Source organism: Panthera leo, chromosome C1 (genome assembly GCF_018350215.1).
Source record: "Panthera leo isolate Ple1 chromosome C1, P.leo_Ple1_pat1.1, whole genome shotgun sequence".
In the NCBI taxonomy this organism is placed as follows: Eukaryota; Metazoa; Chordata; class Mammalia; order Carnivora; family Felidae; genus Panthera; species Panthera leo.
This window is the reverse complement of record NC_056686.1, coordinates 114,374,513-114,401,782: the sequence shown is the minus strand read 5'-3', so window position 1 is coordinate 114,401,782 and position 27,270 is coordinate 114,374,513. Positions and strand designations below refer to the sequence as shown.

The 27,270-nt window shown below is 38.7% G+C and overlaps 1 protein-coding gene across 1 annotated transcript in view; it reads left to right on the top strand.

Annotated features, from left to right (window-relative positions):
* LOC122225980 overlaps positions 1-26,670 on the top strand; it is a 36,430-nt gene extending 9,760 nt beyond the window's left edge. The window contains exons 2-3 of the mRNA XM_042948656.1: positions 7,072-7,109; positions 26,493-26,670. Of these exons, the coding sequence (XP_042804590.1) occupies positions 7,072-7,109; positions 26,493-26,670 (216 nt within the window). The remainder of the gene's footprint in view (positions 1-7,071; positions 7,110-26,492) is intronic.
* Positions 26,671-27,270: the final 600 nt, after the last annotated feature.

The window sequence follows — 27,270 nt, the reverse complement described above, 5'->3', positions numbered from 1 at the left end:
AATTTGTTGGCTTATAATTTTTCATAGTATTCCCTGATAATTGTTTGTATCTCTGAGGGATTGGTTGTAATCATTCCATTTTCATTCATGATTTTATCTATTTGGGTCATCTCCCTTTTCTTTTTGAGAAGCCTGGCTAGAGGTTTGTCAATTTTGTTTATTTTTTCAAAAAAACCAACTCTTGGTTTCGTTGATCTGCTCTACAGTTTTTTTAGATTCTATATTGTTTATTTCTGCTCTGATCTTTATTATTTCTCTTTTTCTGCTGGGTTTAGGCTGCCTTTGCTGTTCTGCTTCTATTTCCTTGAGGTGTGCTGTTAGATTTTGTATTTGGGATTTTTCTTGTTTCTTGAGATAGGCCTGGATTGCAATGTATTTTCCTCTCAGGACTGCCTTTGCTGCATCCCAAAGCGTTTGGATTGATGTATTTTCATTTTCGTTTGTTTCCATATATTTTTTAATTTCTTCTCTAATTGCCTGGTTGACCCACTCATTCTTTAGTAAGGTGTTCTTTAACCTCCATGCTTTTGGAGGTTTTCCAGACTTTTTCCTGTGGTTGATTTCAAGCTTCATAGCATTGTGGTCTGAAAGTATGCATGGTATAATTTCAATTCTTGTAAACTTATGAAGGGCTGTTTTGTGACCCAGTATGTGATCTATCTTGGAGAATGTTCCATGTGCACTCGAGAAGAAAGTATATTCTGTTGCTTGGGATGCCGAGTTCTAAATATATCTGTCAAGTCCATCTGATCCAATGTATCATTCAGGGCCCTTGTTTCTTTACTGACCGTGTGTCTAGATGATCTATCCATTTCTGTAAGTGGGGTGTTAAAGTCCCCTGCAATGACCACATTCTTATCAATAAGGTTGTTTATGTTTATGAGTAATTGTTTTATATATTTGGGGCTCCGGTATTCGGTGCATAGACATTTATAATTGTTAGCTCTTCCTGGTGGGTAGACCCTGTAATTATTATATAATGCCCTTCTTCATCTCTTGTTACAGCCTTTAATTTAAAGTCTAGTTTGTGTGATATAAGTATGGCTACTCCAGCTTTCTTTTGGCTTCCAGTAGCATGATGAATAGTTCTCCATCCCCTCACTCTCAATCTAAAGGTGTCCTCAGATCTAAAATGAGTCTCTTGTAGACAGCAAATAGATGGGTCTTGTTTTTTTTATCCATTCTGATACCCTATGTCTTTTGCTTGGCGCATTTAATCCATTTACATTCAGTGTTATTATAGAAAGCTACAGGTTTAGAGTCATTGTGATGCCTGTATCATTTATGCTTGTAGTGATGTCTCTGGTACTTTGTCTCTCAGGATCCCCCTTAGGATCTCTTGTAGGGGTGGTTTCGTGGTGACAAATTCCTTCAATTTTTGTTTGTTTGGGAAGACCTTTATCTCTCCTTCTATTCTAAATGACAGACTTGCTGGATAAAGGATTCTCGGCTGTATATTTTTTCTGTTCAGCACATTGTAGGTCTCATGCCAATCCTTTCTGTCCTGCCAAGTTTCAAAAGAGAGATCAGTCACGAGTCTTATAGGTCTCCCTTTATATGTGAGGGCACGTTTATCCCTTACCGCTTTCAGAATTTTCTCTTTATCCTTGTATTTTGCCAGTTTCACTATGATATGTCATGCAGAAGATCGATTCAAGTTACATCTGAAGGGAGTTCTCTGTGCCTCTTGGATTTCAATGCCTTTTTCCTTCCCCAGTTCAGGGAAGTTCTCAGCTATTATTTCTTCAAGTACCCCTTCAGCACCTTTCCCTCTCTCTTCCTCCTCTGGGATACCAATTATGCGTATATTATTTCTTTTTAGTGTATCACTTAGTTCTCTAATTTTCCCCTCATACTCCTGGATTTTTTTATCTCTCTTTTTCTCAGCTTCCTCTTTTTCCATAACTTTATCTTCTAGTTCACCTATTCTCTCCTCTGCCTCTTCAATCTGAGCCGTCGTCGTTTCCATTTTGTTTTGCATTTCCTTTAAAGCGTTTTTCAGCTCCTCGTGACTGTTCCTTAGTCCCTTGATCTCTGTAGCAAGAGATTCTCTACTGTCCTTTATAGTGTTTTCAAGCCCAGCGATTAATTTTATGACTATTATTCTAAATTCACTTTCTGTTATATTATTTAAATCCTTTTTGATCAGTTCATTAGCTGTTGTTATTTCCTGGAGATTCTTCTGAGGGGAATTCTTCCATTTGGTCATTTTGGATAGTCCTGGAGTGGTGAGGACCTGCAGGGCACTTCCCCTGTGCTTTGGTGTATAACTGGAGTTGGTGGGCGGGGCCGCAGTCCGACCTGATGTTTGCCCCCAGCCGACCGCTGGGGCCACAGTCAGACTGGTGTGTGCCTTCTCTTCCCCTCTCCTAGGGGCGGGATTCACTGTGGGGTGTCGTGGCCCGTCTGGGCTACTTGCACACTGCCAGGCTTGTCGTGCTGGGGATTGGTGGTATTAGCTGTCGTGGGTAGGCGAGGTGCATGGGGGCAGGAGGGGCGCTTCTCCTTAGGTGATCCACTTCAGGAGGGGCCCTGTGGCAGCGGGAGGGAGTCAGACCCGTTGCCGGAGGGGTGGCTCCGCAGAAGCACAACGTTGGGTGTTTGCATGGAGCAAGCAAGTTCCCTGGTAGAAACTGGTTCCCTTTGGGATTTTGGCTGGGGGATGGGTGAGGGAGATGGCGCTGGTGAGGGAGATGGCGCTGGCGAGTGCCTTTGTTCCCCGCCAAGCTGAGCTCTGTCCTCCCGGGGCTCAGCAACTCTCCCTCCCTTTGTCCTCCAGCCTTCCCGCTTTCTGAGCAGAGCTGTTAACTTATGACCTCCAAGATGCTAAGTCGCGCTTGCTGTCAGAACACAGTCCATCCGGCTCTCCGCTTTTGCCAGCCAGACTCGGGGGCTCTGCTTGGCCGGCTAGCCACCCCTCCACCCCGGCTCCCTCCTGCCAGTCCGTGGAGCGAGCACCGCCTCGCCGCCATACCTACGTGGGCCTCTCGTCTGCACTTGGCTCCGGAGACTCCGTTCTGCTAGTCTTCTGGTGGTTTTTTGGGTTATTTAGGCAGGTGTAGGTGGAATCTAAGTAATCAGTGTCAGGACGCGCGGTGAGCCCAGCGTCCTCCTATGCCGCCATCTTCCTAATCCATAAAACATTTTCAAAATCCTCCTCTTTCCAATCTCTCTCAATGTCCTTTTTGGTCGGAATACTCGTGAGCTTCTGGTGTCAACCGACAAGGACAACATATGAAGGGATTTTCCTGTTAAAGACCAGAGAGCGATTCTCCGTCGTCTTCTTTTTCAAATGTTTTTGGTAGTACAGCGGTAACCTTTCAAATGAAATAGAGAGAAGACATGACGATGGAGAAAACTTAAAACAACAACAAATAAATGTGTAGAGTTTTTTTTTTTTTTCTGGTTATAAAGTATTTTTGCCAGGAAAGATAGTAGTGCCATCAACAACAGAAATGCATGTAGGTGCACACACTGAAGCAATCTCAAATATAACCTATTGATCCAAACTTTTCCAGGTTTATATGTTTATATTTTCACTGAAGTCATAGTTTTCATAAATTCTGTCTTGTTTTATGAATGAATGAGTGTAAGTAAAACACTTAACACAACTCATGCAACAGGCAAGTTTTCCGTTAGTGTTATTCTACTTAGCACATATCTTGGGCCAGGCCAGGGCTTTCCCTAAAATCACTCATCTGACCCTTACAAAGACCATACAAGGGAAATTCAGGGATTGCCCCACTTTCTAGAAATGATGAAATGAGCTAAAGAGAAAATAGACACCTGATGCCACACTGTAGGCTCATGATGGAGCCAGGAAGCTGACCCAGGTGGTCAGAAACCACAGGGAGAGCTCTGAACCTCTGCACTATTCTGGAAGAAGGCAGCAAAGAGCACGGACATTAATGCTGCAGTGGACCTCATTGTCTTTTCCCTTCTAGCATTTCTAACTCTTCTTTGAACCGTAACGGGCCATTTTTTCTCTGAACAGCTGTAACTCTGCTCTGGATACAGACTTCTAGATGCCATCCAAGTTGTCTTCAGGCACCAGTCCAGGCAGAAGCTGCATGGGCGTAGAGTGAGTATGGTGTGTTTCTGAGCTAGCGCGTATTCCATGCTCCCATCAAGGGTGGTGTGGAATTCAGTCAGTTGACGCGGCAAGAGGAAATGACTTCCCTCATCACTACTTCATTTGAGGGGAAGGGACTGAAGGCTTTTGTTCAACTATTATGCAGTGAGCCCCTCAAAGGCTTCCAGGTTGTTTACAGTTTGCCAGGCATTGAATATGCTTTACATATTTGATCTGATATAAAAGTCAGGTGACCTCCGTGAGGCACACGTTAATCATGCTAATTTCATGGCAGAAGAAACTGAGGCTCTTGGAAGCTAACATGCCCAAATTTAGGAAGAAAGCCAACAACAGGGTCGGGATTGAAGGTGCATGTGCTTGCAGCATATTTATTCTGCTACCCTGCCTCCCACCTGTGGTGTGAGAGCAGCCCTGCACGGGCCATCAATGTGGACATATGGCCACAGACTATTTGCTTTTTGCTCTCACTAAACTTAAATTAGAGAGATGAGAAAACTAGACGCATGAACATAGAAATAACTGTACAAGAGCCATCCAGTAGTAAAAGTGGTAAATACATTATGCAAAGATAAGATTACAGAAGGAAGGGGACTTACCAAGCTATGAAGATTTATACCCTAGCTACAAAGTCTACTGGCTAAAAGCTGAACAATCAGCAAAACCATTGTAGCCACTTTTTGTCAAGTACAATCACTGTCAAAGGGTGAACCCAAGACTAGCTGCAAGGACGTCACCCGGGAACATGTTAGAAATGGAAATGCTTCGCCTCACTTCAACCTACCAAATCAGAACCTCTGGGGTGAGGCCTACTGATCTGTGTTAAAAACACACTCCAGAGGATTCTGATGTATACTCAAGTGGGAGAACCCCTGGTCTCATACAGACAAAGCTTTGTCCTGTGAAAGTCAAGTTACCAAGCAGTTTAGTCTTTGCAAGTCATTGGATTTCTGTCGGGACCACTCGGCTCTGCTGTTGTAGGTGTGAAAATAGCCACGGACGGTACCGAAATGAACAACCATGACTGTGTCAAGTAAAACTTTCTTCTGGGACATGGAGATGGGACTCTCAAATGATTTTCATGTGTCAAAAAATGCTATTTTTCTCTTGATTTTTTTCAACTCTCAAAAATTGTTACAAAAACGGTAGGAAACATTTTCAGCTTTCGGGCACTCTACAGAAACAGGTGGCGGGTTGGGTTTGGCTCAGGGTTGCCAGCTCCTTCTGTATATAGTGTAGAAACGTCATGGCTTTTTATTGCCAGAGGGATCTTCATTTACTGTCTCAGTTCTGCCATGTGTTAACTCTGGGTCCGAGGAACTCCATGTCGTCATCTGTAACATGGGGTTAGTGACATTTTCTCTAGGGCTTTTGTGAAACAGTAGTCTAACTGGGGCATTGTAGGTCTCACTACAGGCGAGTTCTCTTCAGTCTTTCACACCATCGTATTTTTGCCAGCAAAATTCAAAATCTACCTTCTACAATAATAAATATGTTCGTGTTGCTTGATATTCCCTTCGAACAGTTAGTTACCCTTGCAATATTTTCTCCCTAACAAGGGATCTTCAAAACAATGCCCCTACCTACAGGGTGGCCACTTTGCCTTCCCTTAGGAGATTGCTGTCTGTGCCAAAGCTCACAGGCCCCAATTTCCGTGTCAGACCCAGGCACTGGATTGCAGCTTCTTTAGCGGAGACAAAGAATAACAGATGGTTCCAATTAAGAAACAGCAGGAATGAAGCCTTTGTTCCCTCCCTTCTTTCAAACCACAACAACAGCTACGCAAACTGGGTCGATTGCAGACAAGGTTTGCATGTAGACACAGATCGCTACGGACAATTTCTCAACCCTGGGCATGGACTTGGGGTTGAGCTGATTACCTGTGCTGAAGGTGAAGGTCTGGCCCCAGCAGGGCACCTGGGCACACAAAAATGCTCCGATGTCCATGAACTTTTTGACTGGCCACTTATTTGGCCAACGACATTTTGGTTGAGCTGTTTGTTAATGACAGGCCTCACCCTTGACAGAAGTGTGAATGTAGCAAAATATTTCATATTTCTGATCCACGCTGTGTGTATACGCACCAGTTTTAAGCAATCTCTATTGCAACCAAAGTCAGCAGAACTGTGTCCTTTAGGAAGATGTGATATGTATTCATTTTACAGCTTAACACACACTTTAATTCCTAGACTCCTTCTCTAACAAAGGTTTTGCAAATGGTGTGTAAAAGCAGAGGCTAAAACCACATACCATTCATTTGCTCTGTGACCTTAAACCAGCAACTGAATGATTGGGCATTTTCCTCATTTTTAAAAGTAATTAGACTAAGGTTCAGAGGGGTGATGCGAAATGGTGCTAGAAAGTCTCACACTGGAAATGCTCACAAAGAGTGTAGGTCCCTGGCTGGTGTGCTGGAGCGGGAGCCTGGGCTCCCAGCGTGCATTGAGCCCTTTTCTTCCCAAATCCACATTGGTGGCTTGAAATGAGCCACCAATAATCAGAGCTGGTTTTTGCTTTATCTAATTAAGGAGAAGTCATTCCTAAACATCTACTAACATACCACTGACCTCTGTCTAAATCCTTGCCCCAGCTCACTCCTTACACTTTATTCTTCTACTATCAAAAGAAGGAGGCATGTTAGGTTTTAGCCAGAATCTATAAAGAAGACATTTTTAGGAAAATATGGCCTTATAGTTATTCTGAAATTGTTGTTCGCTTTTTCCATTTAATAATGAAGCTTGATATCTTCAGGAAGGAGATGTCAATCACAAACCTAAGTCTGAGGCAAAATTAACAAAGGTGGCTTATTAATAACCTTGCAGCATGTGATTCATAAACCTTCACTGAGCAGAAGAAGTTCAATGGTGTTAGAAAAGGGAGACTTATAAAATAAAAGAAGGGAAAACACTGAGACACTCTCTGGCAAATGTTCTATCATGAAGATTTTTGTGACTGAACGAGACTTTCTAATTGTTTTGCAGGTACCTTTGGCAGTCGTTGGTTGGCTGCAAGGGGGCAGGTAAGAAGTGTGCGGACATTTCAAAAGATAAAAGACTGTATACTATTAGAGGAGAAGGGCTTTCTGTGGTGGTGGATGAGAGACTTTTGTGTGGTCACATCATAATTGTCCTTATGGGGAGTGGCTGCCATGGCAGAAATTTCTCAGAGGAAAAAACATGCCATTGTATAACAAATGTCAGAGACTCTACAGACAGCTACGTGGACAGCACCACTGGGCAAAAATATCTGGCAAGCTGTTTTTGGAATCATAGCAAAATCACATGAATTTAGCTAACCAGCCAGGACAGAAGTATACTTGAATATAAATGGAATGGTGGAATTATAGAAAGTTGGCTTTCTAACGTGAATTAAATATCGATACAGAATAACATAATTGCCATTAATTTGCAACTTCCACTCACCAACCCTGTCCAGAAGCCCCAACCTATCTCCACTTGATAAATTCTTCAGTAGTAAGTAGTCTCTTGATATCGCCATGTCAAATATACAGAAAAGTACCTGAACACATTTCCTGAGTTGACAGGCCCTGATTCTGCTTTAGCACCTCCAGGGATAGGAGGCCTCGTGCTCTGAGAAACAAAGTAGTTTTGATGTTGGAGGATCCTTCTTTGGCTTGAGTGAAGATCTTCTGTTTCACTTTGTTCTGTTTCCTACCAAGCTTACCTCCAGAGCAACAAAGCTTATTCCATGCACTCAGCCTCCAGTATTGGGAGGCAGGCAGCTAGAGATTTCCTCTAGGTCTTCTGTGTGAGAAGCGTTGTCAATATTGTCAATGTTCCAATTCTCAAATGGCAGCAGGGACTAGGAGGTCATGTTATCTGGACCAGAACACTAGTACGTTAACATTTCTCTGAAGCAACAGGGCACGGTGTTACAGGATGAACGGAGCATCCCCAAAACAGTAAGAAGCATGAACCCCATGCCTACTTAAAAGGGTTGATATTAGTTAAGGCAATAGAAATGCCACTCCAAGCTGATATCCGTTATTGAATACTCTCATGGTACAGCAACGATGGACCCCAATGTCAGAAGCTGCCTCTGCCACAAATTTATTTCCTTTCACTGCATTCTCTAATGACATTATTAAAAATTATATGGCCATAATATCATTATTTTCCCTTCCTATCTCTAAAATATCGCCAGAAAGGCATCTGACACTTAAGATTTTCCCTGAATTCTAGAAAATCTGATTCTCCAAAGTCATAAATCTAATTTTCAATAGGACCAAAGTTCTCTGTTCTCATGATACCATGATTTCTAACTGAAGCACCTTTCTTTTCCTCAATCAAGAATGTATCAGAGTATGTTGATTCCTCAACAAAATTAAAAATAAAAATTACCATATGACTCAGCCATTCCACTTCTGGGGATGTACAAAAATAATAGGAAGCAGAAACTCAAATTGATATTTGGACACTCATGTTCATAGCAGTATTATTCACAGCAGCCAAAAGTGGAATCTCCCCAATTTGTCTATCAGCAGAGGAATGGATAAACCAGATGTGGTCTACACATACAATGGAAAATTATTCAGCTCTAAAAAGAAAGGAAGTTCTAACACATGCCACAGCTTGGATGAACCTTCAGGACATTATGCTTTGTGGAATAAGACAGTCATAGAAGAATAAATAATGTATCATTCCACTCACATAAGGTACCTAGAGTAGTCAAATTCTTAGAGACAGAAGGTGAAGAGTGGTTGCTAGAGGTAAGTGTAGGAGGAAATGGGGAGTTATCATTTAATGAGTATGGTTGCAGGGGCGCCTGGGTGGCTCAGTTGGTTGGACATCTGACTTCGGCTCAGGTCATGTTCTCATAGACCGTGAGTTCAAGCCCTGTGTTGGAGTCTGTACTGACAGCTCAGAGACTACAGCCTGCTTCTGATTCTGTGTCTCCCTCTCTCTCTGCCCCTCACCTGCTCACACTGTTTCTCTCAAACATAAATTAAAAAAAAAAAACATAGAAAAATTTTGGTGGGTATGGTTGCAACAACAATGTGAATGTACTGAATGGCCTAAACTGCATACTTAAACATGGTTAAAATGTTCAAGTTTATGTTAAGTATATGTTGCCACAATTTAAAAAAATGTATCAAATGTACCAGGTGATTTTGGGGTAACTGGGTGGCTCAGTTGGTTGAGTGGCTGACTCTTGACTTCAGCTCAGGTCATGATATTACAGTTCTTGGGATTGAGTACCTTGTCAGGCTCCACACTGACAGTGAAGAGCCTGCTTGGGATTCCCTCTCTCTTTGCACTTCCCCTGCTTATATGCACGTGAGCCTTCTCTCTCTCAAAATAAATAAATGAACTTAAAAAAAAAAAAAAAAAAAAAACAAGGCTAGGGCACCTGGGTGGCTCAGTCAGTTAAGCAGCCAACTTCTGCTCAGTTCGTGATCTCATGGTTCCTGAGTTTGAGCCCTGCATCAAACAGTGGAGCTTTAGTGCATGCCTCTGGGGAGTAGGGAGCTGGCACCCGAGTGCATAGCATGGTGTAGGGATCTCCAGGGTGCACTGGGAGAGAACATTCCCCTTTCTGGAGTACTTTTGGAACAGGGTTATTGCTTCTCCAAGGACAAAAGACCCTGCAAATGCTAGCCAAAGGCCTTTCATCAGAAGGATGGAGAGGCTCTACTCCAGAGCAGGGGAGCAGATCCTTATGGTTCTGGGTCCTTTAAGACTTTGGGTTTTGAAACCCAGGCATGCACCAAAGAAAAAACACAGGACAGCTGTGACACAGGGCAAGCTGACTACTCTTGTTATTCTGTGAGGATGGCCTGAACAGTAGGGGTTGTGAAGTCCCTGGTCAGGGGATGAGAGATTGGGGTGGCACCCTTTTTTCTCCCAACACCAACACAGTTAATTCAGAGAGCAGCACGGCAGCCCCCAGTGGAGGCGGGACCTGCTTATGCCAAACTCAGCCCCCCATGCCTATGCTTATTTACTGGGGTAAGACTAACTCTGAGCCAATGCTGGGGACCTCTCCTTTAGAAGACTAGCACAGTCAGCACCCTTCATACACTGAGTGCACTGAAAATCATGTCTCAAAACAACACAGACAGTTCTTGTTTCTTTTTTTTCTTCCTTCATCTTTTTGTCTTTTGGAATCAGGCTCATAGTTTCTTCTTCTTGTCTTTTTCGTTCCCTTTTCTCTCTCTCTCTCTCTCTCTCTCTCTTTTTTTTTTTTTGGATCAGGCTTATTTATTCTATTTTTTCCTTCTTTTTTCACTTCTTTTATTTTTTTCCTCTTGTTTTCTTTCTTTTCCTTCAGAACAAGCCTTATATTTTTTAATTCTTTGGTTTTGTTTTTTGTTGTTGTTTTTCCCTTTCCTTTACTATTTTTTTTTTTTTGGAATCAGACTACCCCCCCACACCCTCTATTTCTCAGGGTTACTTAAACAAACAAATCAAAGCACACCTAGCTAAAGGTCCAAACAGTCCACCATTGCAAGCAAGGAGGAGCTCTGTTAAGGTACTGACCAGTGGGAAAGAGCAGCCAAAACGCAACAGCAGAGTGCACACAGCATACACCAGAAACACTTCTGGAAGTATCATGCCTTAGAGAGTATATGACCCCTTTTTATTATAGCAGTACTCTCAGAGGCAGCAAACATAACAAGCTTTTAAAACAGGCAAAAGACAGAAACTTAAACAAAATTACAATATGGAAGAATTCTCCCCAAAAGTGAAGTCAAAAAGAAGTCACAGCCAAGGACTTTCTCAAAACAGATATAAACAATATATCTGAACAACGACTTAGAACAACAATCATAAGACTACTAGCTGTGCTTGACAAAAGCATAAATGACACCAGAGAAACCCTTGCTACAGAGACCAAAGAACTATTCAGGATGAAATAAAAAGTTATAACTGAGATGCAAAGCAAACTACATACAATGACAACAATGATTGAAGAAACAGAGGAGAGAATAAGTGAAATAGAAGATAAAATAATGGAAAATAATGAAGCTTTAAAAAAAAGGAAAATGAAATTACTGGATCATGAGGGGTGACTTAGACAATAAAGAGATTTTATGAAATGAAACAATATCCATCTCATAGGAGCCCTAGAAGAGGAAGAACAGGCAAAAGGGACAGAAGGTTTATTTTAACAAATTATAACTAAGAACTTCTCTAATCTGGAAGGAAACAGGCATTCAAGTCCAAGAGTCACAGAGAACTCTCCTCAAAATCAACAAAAACAGGTCAACACCATAACATATCATAGTGAAACTTGCAAAACACAAAGATAAAGAGAGAATTCTGGAAGTAGTAGGGACAGAAGTTCTTTAACCTACAAGGCTAGACACATAAGTTAAGTAGCAAATCTGTCCACTGAAACATGGCAGGCCAGAAGGGAGTGGCAGGAAATATTAAATGTGCTAAATGGGAAAAATGTGTGGCCAAGAATTCTTTATCCAGCAAGGCTGTCATTCAGAATAGAAAGAGAGATTTAAAAAAAATCCCACACAAACAACAACTGAAGGATTTTGTGACCTCTGAATTATCCCTGCAAGAAATTTTATAGGGGACACTCTGAATGGAGAAAAAAAGGAAGACCAAAGCAACAAAGAGGACAGAGGATCAGAGAACATCACCAGAAACAACTCTACAGGAAACACAATGGCACTAAATTCACATCTTTCAATAATCACTCTGAATGTAAATGTATTAAGTGCTCCAATCAAAAGAAATAGGGTATCAGAATGGATAAAAAAAAAAATTCCCATCTATATGCTGCCTACAAGAGACTCATTTTAGACCTAAAGACATCTGCAGACTGAAAATGAGATGGAGAAGCATCTATCATGCTAATTGAGGTCAAAAGAATGCCAGAGTAGACATACTTATACCAGAGTAATAGATTTTAAAACTAAGACTGTAACAAGAGATGAAGAAGGGCATGATTTCATAATAAGGGGTCTATCCTTTAAGAAGTTTAAACCATTGTAAATATTTATGCTTCTAACTTGGGGAATCCAAATATATAAGTCAATTAATAACAACCTTAAAGAAACTCATTGATAATAATTCCATAATAGTAGGGGGTTTAACTACCCACCTACAGGAATGGACAGATCATCTAGTAGAAAATTAACAAAGAAATAGTGACTTTGAATGACACAGTGGACCAGATGTACTTAACATATGTATTCAGAACATTTCATCCTTATGCAGCAGAATACACATTCTTCTCAATTTCACATGGAACATTCACCAAGATAGATCTTATACTGGGTCACAAATCATCCCTCAACAGGTACAAAAAGATCCACATCATACTGTGCATATTTTCAGATAACAACACAATGAAACTTAAAATCAACCCCAAGACAAAATTTAGAATGACCTCAAATACATGGAGGTTAAAGAACTTCCTACTAAAGAATGAATGGGTTAACCATGAAATTAAAGAATAAATTAAAAAATACATGGAAGCCAATGAAAATGAAAACATGACAATCCAAACCTTTTGGTATGCAGCAAAAGCAGTCCTAAGAGGAAAGTACATTGGAATTCAGGTCTATCTCAAAAAGCAAGAAAGATCCCAGATACACAACCTAACCTCACACCTAAAGGGACAAAAAAAGGAGCAACAAATAAATCCTAAAGCCAACAGAAGAATGGAAATAATAAAGATTAGAGCAGAAATAAATGATATGGAAACAACAAAAAGTTAGAACATATCAATGGAACTAAAAGCTGGTTATTTGAAAGAAATAAAAAAAATTGATAAACCCATAGCTAGATGTATCAAAAAGAAAAGAGAGAGGGCCCAAATAGGTAAAATCATGAATGAAAGTGGAGAGATCACAACCAACACCACAGAAATACAAACCCTTATAAAAGAATACTATGAAAAATTATATATCACCAAACTGAGCAATTTGGAAGAAATGGACAAATTCCTAGACACCCACATACTACCAAAGCTGAAACAGGAAGAAATAGAAAATTTGAACAATCCCATAACCAGCAAAGAAATTGAATAATCAGTTGTCAAAACCTCCCAACAAACAAGAGTCCTGGGCCGGATGGCTTTCCAGGGGAATTCTACCAGACATTTAAAGAAGAGTTCATACCTATTCTTCTCAAACTGTTCCAAAAAATAGAAATGGAAGGAAACTTTCCAAACTCATTCTATGAAGCCAACATTACCTTGATTCCAAAACCAGGCAAAGACCCCACTAAAAAGGAGAATTACATGCCAATATCCCTAATGAACCTGGATGCAAAAATCCTCAATAAGATTCTAGCAAATCGAATTCAACAGTATATTAAAAGAATTATTCACCATGATCAAATTGGATTTATTCCTGTGCTGCAGGGCTAGTTCAATATTTGCAAACCAATCAACCTGAAATTCCACATTAACAAAAGAAAGGATAAGAACCATATGATCCTCTTACCAGATAAAGAAAAAGCATTTGACAAAAACCCTCAAGAAAGCAAAGATAGAAGGAACATACCTCACCATCATAAAGGCCATATACAAAATACCCACAGCTAATATCATCCTCAATGGGGAAAAACTGAGAGGTTTCCCCTTAAGGTCAGGATTAGGACAGGGATGTCCACTCTCACTACTGTTTTTCAACATGGTACTAGAAGTTCTAGCCTAAATAAATCAAACAACAAAAAGAAATAAAAAGCATACACATTGGCGAGGAAGAAGTCAAACTTTCAGTCTTTGCAGATGACGTGACACTGTACGTAGAAAACCCTTCCTGGTTTGTTTTTTTTTTTTTCGACTCCATTGAAAACTGCTAGAATTGACATATGAATTCAGCAAAGTCACAGGATATAAAATCAATATACAAAAATCTGTTCCATTTCTATACACCTATAATGAAGCAGCAGAAAAAGAAATCAAGGAATTGATCCTATTTACAATTGTACCAAAAATTGTAAGATATCTAGGAATAAACCTAACCAAATAGGTAAAAGATCTGTATGCTGAAAACTTTACAAAGCTTATGAAAGAAATTGAAGACACAAAGAAATGGAAAAACATCCCACACTCATGATGGGAAGAACAAATATTGTTAAAATGTCTATTCTACCCTAAGCAATCTACATATTTAAGCAATCCTTACCAAAATACCACCAGAACTTTTCACAGAGCTAGAACAAAGAATTCTAAAATTTTTATGGAACCACAGAAGACCCTGAATAGCCAGACTAATGTTTAAAAAAAATAAAATCCAAAGCTGTCCTCACAGTTCTGGACTTCTGGCTGTATTACAAAGCTGTAATCATCAAGGCAGTATGATACTGGCACAAACACAGACAAATAGAACAATGGATCAGAATAAAGAACATGGAAATGGAGCCCCAAATGCAGGTCAACTAATCTTCAACAAAGCAGGAAAGAGTATTCAATGGAAAAAAAAAAAAGACAATCTCTTCAGCAAATGGTGCTAGGAAAATGGGACATTGACATGCAGAACAATGAAACTGGACCACTTTCTTACACCGTACACAAAACTAAACTCAAAATGGATGAAAGACCCAAATGTGAGACAGGAAACCATCAAAATCCTAGAGGAGAAAACAGGCAACAACCTTTTTGACCACGGCCACAGCAAATTCTTACTAGACATGTCTCTGGATGCAAAGGAAACAAAAGCAAAAATGAACTATTGGGACCTCATCAATATAAAAACACTTCTGCACAGCAAAGGAAGCCATCAACAAAACTAAAAGGCAACTGATGGAATGAGAGAAGATATTTGCAAATGATAAAGGGTTAGTATACAAAATCTATACAGAACTTATCAAATTCAACACCCAAAAAACAAGTAATCTAGTGCAGAAACAGGCAGAAGATATGAATAGACATTTCTCCAAAGACACCCAGATGGCTCACATACACATGAAAAGATGCTCAACGTCTCTCATCATCAGGGAAATACAAATCAAAACCACACCGAGATGCCACCTCATACCTGTTAGAATGGCTAAAATGAACAACTCAGGAAACAACAGATGTTGGCAAGGACTCAGAGAAAGAGGAACTCATTTCCACTGTTGGTGGGAATGCAAACTGGTGCAGCCATTCTGGAAAACAGTGTGGAGGTTCCTCAAAATATTAAAAACATAACTACCCTATGGCCCATCAATTGCACTACTAGGTATTTATCCAAAGGATACAAAAATGATGAATCAAAGGGGCTAATGCACCCCAATGTTTATAACAGTGCTATCAACAATAGCCAAAGTATGGAAAGACTCTAAATGCCCATCAACTGATGAATGGATAAAGAACGTGTGGTCTATCATAAGTGCAAAATAGGTCAGAGAAAGGCAAATATCATGTGATTTCCCTCATATGTGGAAGTTAAGAAATAAAAGAGATGAACATTGGAGAAGGGAAGAAAAGATAAAAACAGAGAGGAAGGCAAACCCTAAGACACTCTTAAAGACAGAGAACAAGGTGAGGGTTGCTGGAGGGGCAGTGGCTGGGGGGATGGGCTAAGTGGTTGATGGGCACTAAGGAGGGCACTTGGTGGGATGAGCACTGGTTGTTATATGTAAGTGATGAATCATTAGGTTCTACTCCTGAAACCGGTACCACACTGTATGTTACCTATCTTGAATTTAAATAAATAAATAAATAAATAGATAAATAAATAAATAAATAAAATGACAAAGAAAAAAACAAACAAAAACAAACAAGAAAATCAAATCACTGCTTAACATAAAAATGCTGGGAAATTGAACACAGGTTCTTCAGAGCTGCTCCATTCTGGTTTTTTCCCCTGCCTTAGCAAAGCAGTCCATATCCTCAACCTCTCCCATGGCGTCTTTGTCTTCTCCTTTCTTTATCACTTCCCTAATGAATTTCAGGACAGCTTCATGATGGTATTAATCTCCTTTTGGGTAAATGATTAAAATGCTTACAGACCAGGTTTAAAAATAAACCCAGAAATGTTACCTTCTTACTTAACATGCTAATTTTGCTAATTTTAAAGAAAAATAGTCCTACTATTTTTTGAGTCAGACTTTTATTCACCTTCATGTAGTTTTCTTTTTTTTTTCCTTCAAAGTTCAATTTGGTAATTTATTTAAAGAATGTAATCCAGAGATTAAAAAAAAATGAACAAAGAAAAAAACCCTTGAAAACTATAACCAGCTCGTTTCTATAATTTTAGAGAGAGAAATACTAATCGAATATTTATAACTTTGTGTGTTTGCTTAAAAGAAAAAGAGTGCTGTTTATTTGAGGTACAGTTCGTATATATTTAAATGTTAAATATCTATCATATGGGGAGTGCTGTGTAAAGAATACTAAATACAAATCAAGCTCCATTTCTCCTTCAAGATTTATATTTCAGTATTTATTTTCATTTGTAATATATATTAAATATAATACTCCCCAATAAAATACTAAATGTAAATTGCTTCTCAATTTGCGAATTCTACGTAAAGTTTAACTCAGCAAATGAAAACAATCCCTTTCTCTCCAAGTAGCAAATGATGCAATTAAATAAAATTAACAAGCCAGCATGCAAATTGTAAAATTAAATATGTATCTTGATGGTATTTTTAATAATGTTTAGAGTAATATATTCACTTTGTAATGTACTTATTTTGTTTATTGTTTTCTGTCTGTTTCTTATAAATATTTCATTGCTTTGTTAGTTAATTATAGTTTGCTTAGTGATTTCTAAATACATGCATTAATTAATTCTCTGTGAGCAGAAACATTGTCTCCATTATTAAAGATTGCTGAGGCATTCTGTACTGTATGATAGTGTCTACTTCTTGAAAAAAAATCTGTTCATAGTCACCTCTTCCCCTCCATTCTCTACCATGACTACTAATATAAGAATATGGTCTTTCCATTGTGTGCATAGTAGGTAGGGGGCCTTGAAGAGATAGCCCCACCTTAGAAACCATCCTGCAAAATCATTATACTGGAAACTACAAAGATTGTCCATCCAGTTTTATCTGGGAGGGGTTTCAGAGAAACCTACAGAAGTTCTCCCTAACTGAAAAAGAGTTCAGGATTACGCATTTCTTTTTTTTTTTTTTTTTAAATTTTTTTTTCAACGTTTTTTATTTATTTTTGGGACAGAGAGAGACAGAGCATGAACGGGGGAGGGGCAGAGAGAGAGGGAGACACAGAATCGGAAACAGGCTCCAGGCTCCGAGCCATCAGCCCAGAGCCTGACGCGGGGCTCGAACTCACGGACCGCGAAATCGTGACCTGGCTGAAGTCGGACGCTTAACCGACTGCGCCACCCAGGCGCCCCAGGATTACGCATTTCTTACACAAGCATGGTTCAGGGATAGGGTGTGTTAGAGCAAGTGAGGAAGGAAGAATTGTAGATCACTATTAATTCGGTATAGATCTATAACTCAGTTGTCTTCTGGCATTCTTCTGACATGGTTTTCAACCCAAGAATCATGGGAGAGAATAACAATCTTACATCTCTATGAGATTAAAGAGAGAATATGAGTTAGAACTCTCTCATAACCTATTTGCCAAAGTGTAGTAAAAATGACAGTGAATTGTATTTTTATAATATTAAATAAGCAAAACTGTGGAGAAGCTAAGGTGATCTGAAAAATAAGACAAGTAGGAGACATATTTGTAGACGTCATGTCCCAGGGGGCATCAGGAGTATCTTAACAACTTTAGATATTTTGGTCTCCAGTAGAAATGTTATCACCAGCAGGGACTCATAATATGTTGTTGAAGGAGTCTAGAAAAAAATGGCAACCACTACTGAGTAGCCTATCAAACTATTTCATAAAGAATTAGTCTCCTCCAAAGGACTCCCAGAACTATTTCAACAATTTCAGAAATGTATGATTCTCTCAGTTGTAAGGTGATTTTGATTAGAAGCTAATTATTGACCCTAATAAGTAAGTAAACGTGAATTCTAGACTTATGGAATTGTGGATATTTAGGCCAATATGTTACAGAAGATAAAAGTAAAATCCAGGGAAATAATGTGATTTTCTCAATGTAGCAAAAATAGATTCAAAGCCGAGGTTAAAAAAAAAAGCTCTTATTTAGCCTTCTTCCCATTCCTGATACATTGGTTATTAAGTCATTTTATCTTCCTTCATGTATTCTAACTTAATTTAAATACTGAAACATCTTTCTTCTTCATTCTGTTTTAGTGAGGAGGATATGTAGGCTCTCTCCTCCTCCTTTCTCTCTCTCTCTCTCTCTCCTGCCCCCCTATATATATACACATAAATATACATGTATATATGTGTATATATATGTATGTATACATATATACATGAATATATATGCATGTATACATATATACATGATATACATGCATATATATACATATACATATACATGTATATATATATGTATATGGGGGTGGGAGAGAGCCTACGTATCCTCCTCACTAAAACAGAATGAAGAAGAAAGATGTTTCAGTATTTAAATTAAGTTAGAATACATGAAGGAAAATAAAATGACTTAATAACTAATGTATCAGGAATGGGAAGAAGGCTAAATAAAAGCTTTATATGTGTGTGTGTATATATATATATGCATATATATATTCTTATATGCGTATATATATGTATATATATTCTCTGTATATATAATATATGTTATAAGCATACATACATAACGATGGACATCTGCATACACATACTTATATACATATATATTGGAAGAATATAAAACCAAATAATATCAGTTTATATAAAAAGAGTAAAGGAGGGGCGCCTGGGTGGCTCAGTAGGTTAAGCGTCCGACTTCGGCTCAGGTCATGATCTCGCTGTCTGTGAGTTCCATCCCTGCATCGGGCTCTGTGCTTACAGCTCAGAGCCTGGAGCCTGTTTCAGATTCTGTGTCTCCCTCTCTCTCTGACCTCCCCTGTTCATGCTCTGTCTCTGTCTCAAAAATAAATAAACGTTAAAAAAATGTAAAAACAGTAAAGGAAATGAGTTATTCTTTCCTTTTCTTTTTTTAATGTTTATTCATTTTTGAGAGCTGGCGGGGAGGGTCAGAGAGAGAGGGAGACACAGAATTCAAAGCAGACTCCAGGCTCTGAGCTGTCAGCAAAGCCCAACATGGGGCTGGAGCTCACAAACTATAAGATCATGACCTGAGTCGAAGTCAGATGTTTAACCAACTGAGCCATCCAGGTGCCCCAGTTATTCTTTCTTTGTCACTATTAAGGTAAAAAGAAAAAAAAAATCTTGGGCTACTTAAAGGAGGATTGCCAAAGAACTCATTAATATGAAGTCTAATAAGTTGTTTCATCTTTGTCATTAAGATAAGACTGAAGGCCAGGGGCACCTAGGTGGCTCAGTGGGTTAAGTATCTGACTCTTTCAACTCAGGTCATGATTTCACAGTTCATGATATCAAGCCCTGCATTGGGATCTGTGCTGACAGCGTGGACCCTACTCTGGATTCTTTCTCTGCCTCTCTCTCCCTCTCCTCTGCTCAGTCTCTCTCTCTCTCTCTCTCTCTCTCTCTCTCGCTCACTCTCCCTCTCTTTCTCTTCTCTCTCTCTTTCTCAAACTAAATAAATAAACATTAAAAAAGATAAAAAGACTGAAGGCCATAACGTTAAAATATGTAAGAAAGGATATTCCCCATGACAAATGTTATTATAATATAGAAAACCAAAACCAAAACCAAAACCAAAACCAAAAAGAAAACAAAACAAAACAAAAACCCACTATTTTTTTGTATTGCCTCTCTAGGGAGAGAAAAAAAAATGTGGCTAGTAAGTTTATTCATGCTTATTTTCAAGATTTCACATGGCACAACAAAGAATATTATCACCATATGTCTTATGATAGGAAAGAATGATCTTGGTGAATTGCGAAATGCCTCAGTGAAATCAAGTGTATGCATTTTGGTGTAAGTCACCCTAGAGAAGGGGGCAGACCTTAACTTATATTGCTGCTAACTTCCATGGACAGATTCCTACATTGTGGAATCAGATGTTCAAAAGTACTTTCTTTATAAGTCCTTAAACAATCTATTCAGCCTGAAATAGAGACTAAAAACAATTTTTTAAAATGTTTATTTATTTTTGACAGAGAAAGAGAGAGAGACAGAGCATGATCTGGGGAGGGGCAGAGAGAGAGGGAGACACAGAATCCAAAGCAGGCTCCAGGCTCTGAGCTGTCAGCACAGAGTCCGACATGGACTCGAACTCACGGATTGGGAGATCATGACCCAAGCCGAAGTCGGACCCTCAACCGACTGAGCCACCCAGGTACCCCTTAAAACAATTTTTTAAGGATTATTGTCTTAGACTCGTTTTAAAGGAATGATGTTTTCAGATATTTTAGTTAATTCATTATAAGAATAGGCAGTAAATGTTTAAGGATAAACAATACCGTAACACAATGGATACTCTTATAAAGACAATTTGGGAAAATAGACTGACCAGTACAAAGGCACCTTGGAATCATTTTCTGTGCAGTGAAACTTATCAAACCATCATTAATTTAAACTTTTACATTGTGAAAATAAAAAGTCCAAGTAAAATCTAAAGAAATTCTCAGTGTTGCTGAACAAAAGAAAGACTTTAAATCCATAATCTTTGTATTTCAGTGGGCACAGTCGAATGCAAACTGTAGGATTATTTTTTTCTTCTGAGAAAATTAAGGGAAAAATGTAATATCCTTCAAAAAATAGGAATTATTTTCTTCAAAACTGTGTTAGGTCATAATAGCCAAAATATCTAGGATATAATTGGCAATCACCCACAACACCAAGGACCAAGAAAATCACAACTTCAATGAAAATAATCAACTGACACCAAGATTGAAACAAATCAGATGTTGGAATTATCTGATAAGGAATTGAAATGCCATCATAAAAGTTGTACTGTCAACAATTGTTTACAAATTATGTTTAAGCCGAAAAGAAAATATAAAAAAAATATCCATAAAGAGATAAAAGTTACAAAAAGGCAGCTAATGAAAATTATACAACCCAAAAATAGTGAAAATAAAAACTCACTGGATGAAGTCAATATTAGATTGGGTATAAAAGAAGACAGACATAGTGAGTTTGAGGAAAAAACAGTGGAATTCACATGAACCAAGGGAAAATACAATAATAAAAAAAAATGAGCCAATATTTGTATCATCAGGGTACCAGAAGGAGAACAGATGTAACATGGGCTGACAGATTATTTGAGGAAATAATAACTGAAAATTTCCCAAATTTGGTAATACACAAGTGTATAGATCCAAGATACTGAATGAGCCCCAAACAGAAAGAGCTACAAAAAAACAAAAAAAAAAAACAAAAAAAAAAACAAAAAAAAAAAAAAAAACAAAAAGCCCAGCCAGGACACATCATAATTAAACTCTTGAGAGGTAAAGATGAAGAAAAAGTGTGAAAGTAGTTAGAAATAGCACATTATGAATAAAAGAACACCAGTTCAAATGACAGAGTGTTTCTCATTTAAACCAGGAGGCCAGAAGGAATTGACATACATTTTTCAAATGCTGAGAGAAAAGGGCTATCACCCAATAATTCTATATCCACTGAAAATATGTTTCAGAAATGAAGGGGAAATTGAAGTATTCCCAGGCAAAAGAAAACTTAAAAAAGAAGAAAAAACGTCTTTAGCAGACACATCCTTAAAGAAATCCTTCAAACCAAAAGAAATCCAAGAAACATAAACACTGAAGAAAGAACAAAGGAAAGAACAAAAATACGAGTAAAGGTAACACACTATCCAGTTCCTTAGAACAGATTGGAAGAAAATATTTGCAAATTATATTTCCTGACAGAAGATTAGTGTTTACTAAGATATTAAGATCTCTCAAAACTCAACAGTAAAAAACAATTCAACGAAAAAGTGGGCAAAATATGTAAACAGACATTTCACTGAAGAGTATATACCAATGACAAATAAGCACATGAGAAGATGTTTGATTAGCCATCAGGGAATTTCAAACCAAAAGCACAATGAGTTATCACTGCATACCTACTATGAAAATGGCAAAAAAAAAAATTGACAATACCAAATGCTGACAAGGATGCCTAAAAACTACATTATTCATATGTCGCTGGTGGAAAGATAAAATGGTACAGCTGCTCTGGAAAACTGAATAACAGTTTCTCCTAAAACTATCCATGTTTCCCCATTTGATCCAGAAATTGCACAATAGGACATTTATCCCAGAGAAATAAAAATTCATGTTCATAAGTCTGCATGTTCATGATAGTTTTATGCATAGTAGCCCCAAATTGAAGTTGTCCTTCAATGGAAGAATAGTGTGGTACATCCATACAATGGAATATTAGTTACCAATAAGAAGGGGAAAAAATGACATGCACATCAATTTAGATGAATCTCCAGGGAACTAAGCTATTTTCTTACTTTTTTAAAAGCCAATTTTGAAAGGTTACATATTATATGAAACTATTCTGATAAAATTTGAAAAAAAAAAAAAGAAAAAAATTAGTGCCTCCCAGGTTAAAGAATAGGCAGGTCCAGGACAGGAGGAAGGGATGATTATAAAAGGGGTAACGTGAGGGATCTTTGTGGTGATAGAACTATTATTTTATCTGTCGACTATGACAGTGAATGAACCTGCAAGTGTAAGAAAAATATAGAAAACTAAATATACATACACAGACACACAGGCATGTACAATTAACACTGGGAAACCTGAATAAGGTGAATAGATTTATCAGTATCAGTATTCCAGTTCTGATATTGTACATTTTAATATTGGGTTTTGTATGATCTTACCAGAGGGGAAGCTTGTTAAAGTTCACTTAATATTTCTCTGTATTATTTATTTATTTTTTAAAAAGTTTATTTATTTATCTACTTATTTTGAGAGAGAACGAGAGAGTGCCAGAGGGGAAGGGGCAGAGAAAAGGAAAAGAGAGAATCCCAAGCAGTCTCTGCACTGTCAGCACAGAGCCAGACACAGGATTTGATCCCACAAACCATGAGATCATGACTGGAGCTAAAATCAGGAGTCAGACGCTCAACCAAATGAAACACCCAGGCACCCCATCTCTGTATCATTGATTACAGCTGAATGGAAACCTGGTAATTATCTCACTAAGAAATTTAGTTTAAAAAAGTATATGTTCCAGAAAAAAATAGTATGGTTTTTGCATGTCTGAGAGATTTAGAAGTAATACCAACTCCACCTATGGTGGAATAAAGGAGAAACAACTAACAAAAGAAATGTGTGTGGCCACTATTAAAACCGGGTGATTAGGAAAACCCTACTAAAATGTTCATACCTCATCACGCAAATGAATAAAGGTAATGATTGCTTATAATTATAAGGCATTGTTCCATTATTTTTCTTTGCAAAAATAAATTGGGGTAGGCTCGTTTTATCAACTTCACTTTACAAATAAAGAAAATCAAATGCAAGTAGATTAAGTCGCTTCCTCAAGATCAGAAGACTGTAAAGCTTTTGTGTTAAAAGTGAGATGAACCAAAAAATATTAATTCCCTATAAATGAACAGGACTAATAGCTATCATTTCAAGTAATGCTTTTTCAGCATGAAATTTTGATTCAAGAAATAATCTCGCTTTAATATCGTGCCTGATTCCGCAGCTCAACTATCTCCGGGGGCTGACTTAAGCACTAGTTCAATTTTTCGATAGAGATGATTGATTATACCCTCAACTTCCAACACCAGTGTCAATATATGATGATCTTCCTTTACCAGAAATAATTATAAATGAGACAATGTTAAGATATGCAATCCAAGGGTGCCTGGGTGGCTCAGTTGGTTGAGCATCTGACTTGGGCTCAGGTCATGATCTCACGGTTCTTGAGTTTGAGCCCCACATCTGGTTTGCAGCTGTCGGCACAAGGCCCACTTTACATCCTCTGTCCCCCTCTCCTCTGGCCCCACCTCCACTCATGTAGTCTTTTAAAACTAAACATTTAAAAAAAGATATGCAATCCATATAATGGAAATATAGGCAAATGAACAGCTTGAAATGTTCTCTTGAGTTCTCTTTATGCAGAAAGCTGGCAGCTTGAAATCATATGTGATTCTCTCTCTCCCTCTCTCTCTCTCTCTCTCTGTCACATTCAGTTGCCATTTCTTTTAATTTTTTTTTAGATTTATTTATTTTTGATAGACAGAGAGAGACAGAGAACAAGTGGAGGAGGGGCAGAGAGAGAGGGAGACACAGAATCCAAAGCAGGCTCCAGGCTCCAAGCTGTCAGCACAGAGCCCGAGGGGGGCTTGAACTCACAAACAATGAGATCATGACCTGAACCAAAGTTGGACGCTTAACTGACTGAGCCACCCAAGCGCCCCTTCATTTCTTTTCTTTTTTTTTAATGTTTATTTATTTATTTTGAGAGAGAGAGTGTGTGTGTGATCAGGGGAGGGGCTGAGAAAGAGGGTGAGAGAGAATCCCAAGCAGGCTGCCCACTGTCAGCACAGAGCCCACTCGGGGCAGGATCCAAGGAACTGTGAGATCATGATCTGAGCCAAAATCAAGAGTGGAATGCTTAACTGACTGAGCCACCCAGATGCCCCTCCAACTGCCATTTCATAACATGTAAGGGAAATCTGCTTGGACCACAAGCCATGGCTACACGTCACTAACTTTTCCAACTTCCGGCATCCTCTTTTATTTTTCCCTGATTCCTGCTCACCAGAGGTGGCAGCCAGCGTGAGACTACTGCCCAGAAAGCACCCTCCTGCATGACTGTTACATAGCAGCAGCAGCAGGAGGTAAGAGACGGACACAGGTTTGGCAGAGGTGGGGAGAGCTGACCCTTGAGAGCCCCCTTTGAGGAGGGAGAGAACTGTCCATTGGTTTTGTCCATCCAAGGTAACCTGTAAGAATCTTTTGTTCTACTATTAGGATAGGAAACGATAGGACCTGAGGTTCCTGGGTGGGGAAAAACACCTATTTTGGAACAATGCTGGAAGTGTCTGATCATAGTAACCCCCCTCAGGCATAAGGTTCCTCTTAAGACTGTAACAGATGCCATCTACTCCCCTTCAAGCTCCCCTCAGGAATTTGAAAAAAGACCTAACTAAAAATAAGTAGACCATAAACATATGACCCACAAGGAACAGTATGGTCAGAGACCACCCCTCATACAAAGGAAATGAGTAAATCAGGAATGGACAACCCAGCACCTAATGTTATCTAGTCAGTAAGGGTAGAACCTTTATTGGCTGAGAAGGAACAAGGGGTAAGGGAGGGAGAGAGAGACCAGAACCTTATAGAACAAGGACCCTTGCCTATTGTTGCCTGCATTCACTTTCCAAAGTCCCCTCTCTGTAAAGAGAGCATTCCTACCATTCTTCCTGTTTGATCTTCTACTCTAATAAACTTTGGCTGCTGCTCATTTTGTGTTCACCTCTTCATTCTTCATAGCAGGGAGACAAGGAACCCTGGGTTTTGAGGTAAAAAAAATCCTGCAATGCTGTTAATAGAATAGGGTGGTTTTTAGGATAACTTGCTGTGCGTTTCTTTGTCAAATCATGGCTCAGACAGGGGCTTTGCTAGTTAAAGCCAGGTCAGGTAAAAGCTTATAAAATGAATAGGTGATTTAAAAAGTACTAGAATGATTTAATAAACAAATGGCACTATAACATACACAGCTTGGCAAATACATAATTTATATTATTTGGTTTGTTAATAGAAAAATGTGGGAGATTTTTGAAATAGATATTAAAACTATGTATTTATTTATATGTTAATTATTTTACTCTACTGGTTGTTTAATGCTTAGAATGTCACCTCTGGGTTTTATATATATATATATATATATATATATATATATATATACACACACACACACACACATACACACACACACACACACACACACACACACACACACACATATGACAACACTGACATAATTGCCAGGATTCAAATGTTGAATAAGAGGCATAATTTCTTACCACCATCGACCATTATTGTCAACGTATGAATTAAGCTCTTGGCATTATCCAGGCATTTAACAAAAGCCTAAGGGAATCAGATCACTAATAAATAAGATTTGAGTATGTTAGAGAAAAGAGATGGGGCATCCCACAAGAAGGGAAAATCCTTCACTAATGGCTGTGTGGGAACAAGTTGTGAGGGACGGCATCACTGTGGACTTAAGAGCAAGAAGAAGCAGGACACCAGGAAAAGAGATGTCAAGGAAACTATAATCAAATATCACAGCCTCACTAGATTTCTAGTGAGAGGGAGACAGAGAATCTCAAGCAGGCTCCAAGCTGTCAGCACAGAGCCTGACTCAGGGCTTGAACCCATGAACCTTGAGATTATGACCCAAGCTGAAATCAAGAGTTGGATGCTTAACTGACTGAGCCACCCAGGTGCCCCTGGGTTCTATTTTTAATATTTTGAGAACCTCCATACTGTTGTCTAAAGTAGCTGTGTTGTTTACATTTCTAGAACCAGTGCGCAAGGGTTTCCTTTTCTCTACATCCTGGCCAGCCGTTGTTATCTCCTCTTTTCAATGATAGTCATTGTAACACGTGTGAGGGGATTTTCCATCTGCCTTTCCTTGATGATTAAAGATGGTGAGCAGCTTTTCTCGGACCTATTGACCATATTGATGACTTTAAAATAAAGTCTATTTATTTCTTCTTCCCATTTTAATTGGATAATTTGGGTTTTTTTAATGGATTTGTGTGAGTTCTTTATACATTTTTGGATGTTAACTAGGTATCCAATATATGGTTTGAAAATACATTCTCCCACACCATAGATTATCTTTCCTTTTTGTTGAGTATTTCTTTTGCTATGCAGAAGTTTTTTAGTTTGATGTAGCTTGATGATTTTTGCTTTTGCTGCTTGTGTTTTTGGTGTCATATGCAAAAATTCACTGCCAAGACCAATGTCAAGGAAATTTTTCCCCGTATTTTTTCTAGGCACTGCATGCTTTCAGGCCTTATGTATAAGTCTTTAACCCATTTTGAATGAATTTTTCTGTGACAAGCAAAAGATAGAGGTCCAATTCCCTTTTTCTACATATTGTTATCAAGTTTCCCCAACACCTACTACTGAAGAGACTATCTTTTCCACATTGAGTACTCTTGGCACCCGTTTCAGGTATCCTATGACAAAATATATGGGGGCTTATGATTATGCTCTGCCTTTGCTTAATTGGTCTTTGTGTCATTTTTATACCAGTACCATACTAGTTTTAAAAAATAATAATGTTTACTTA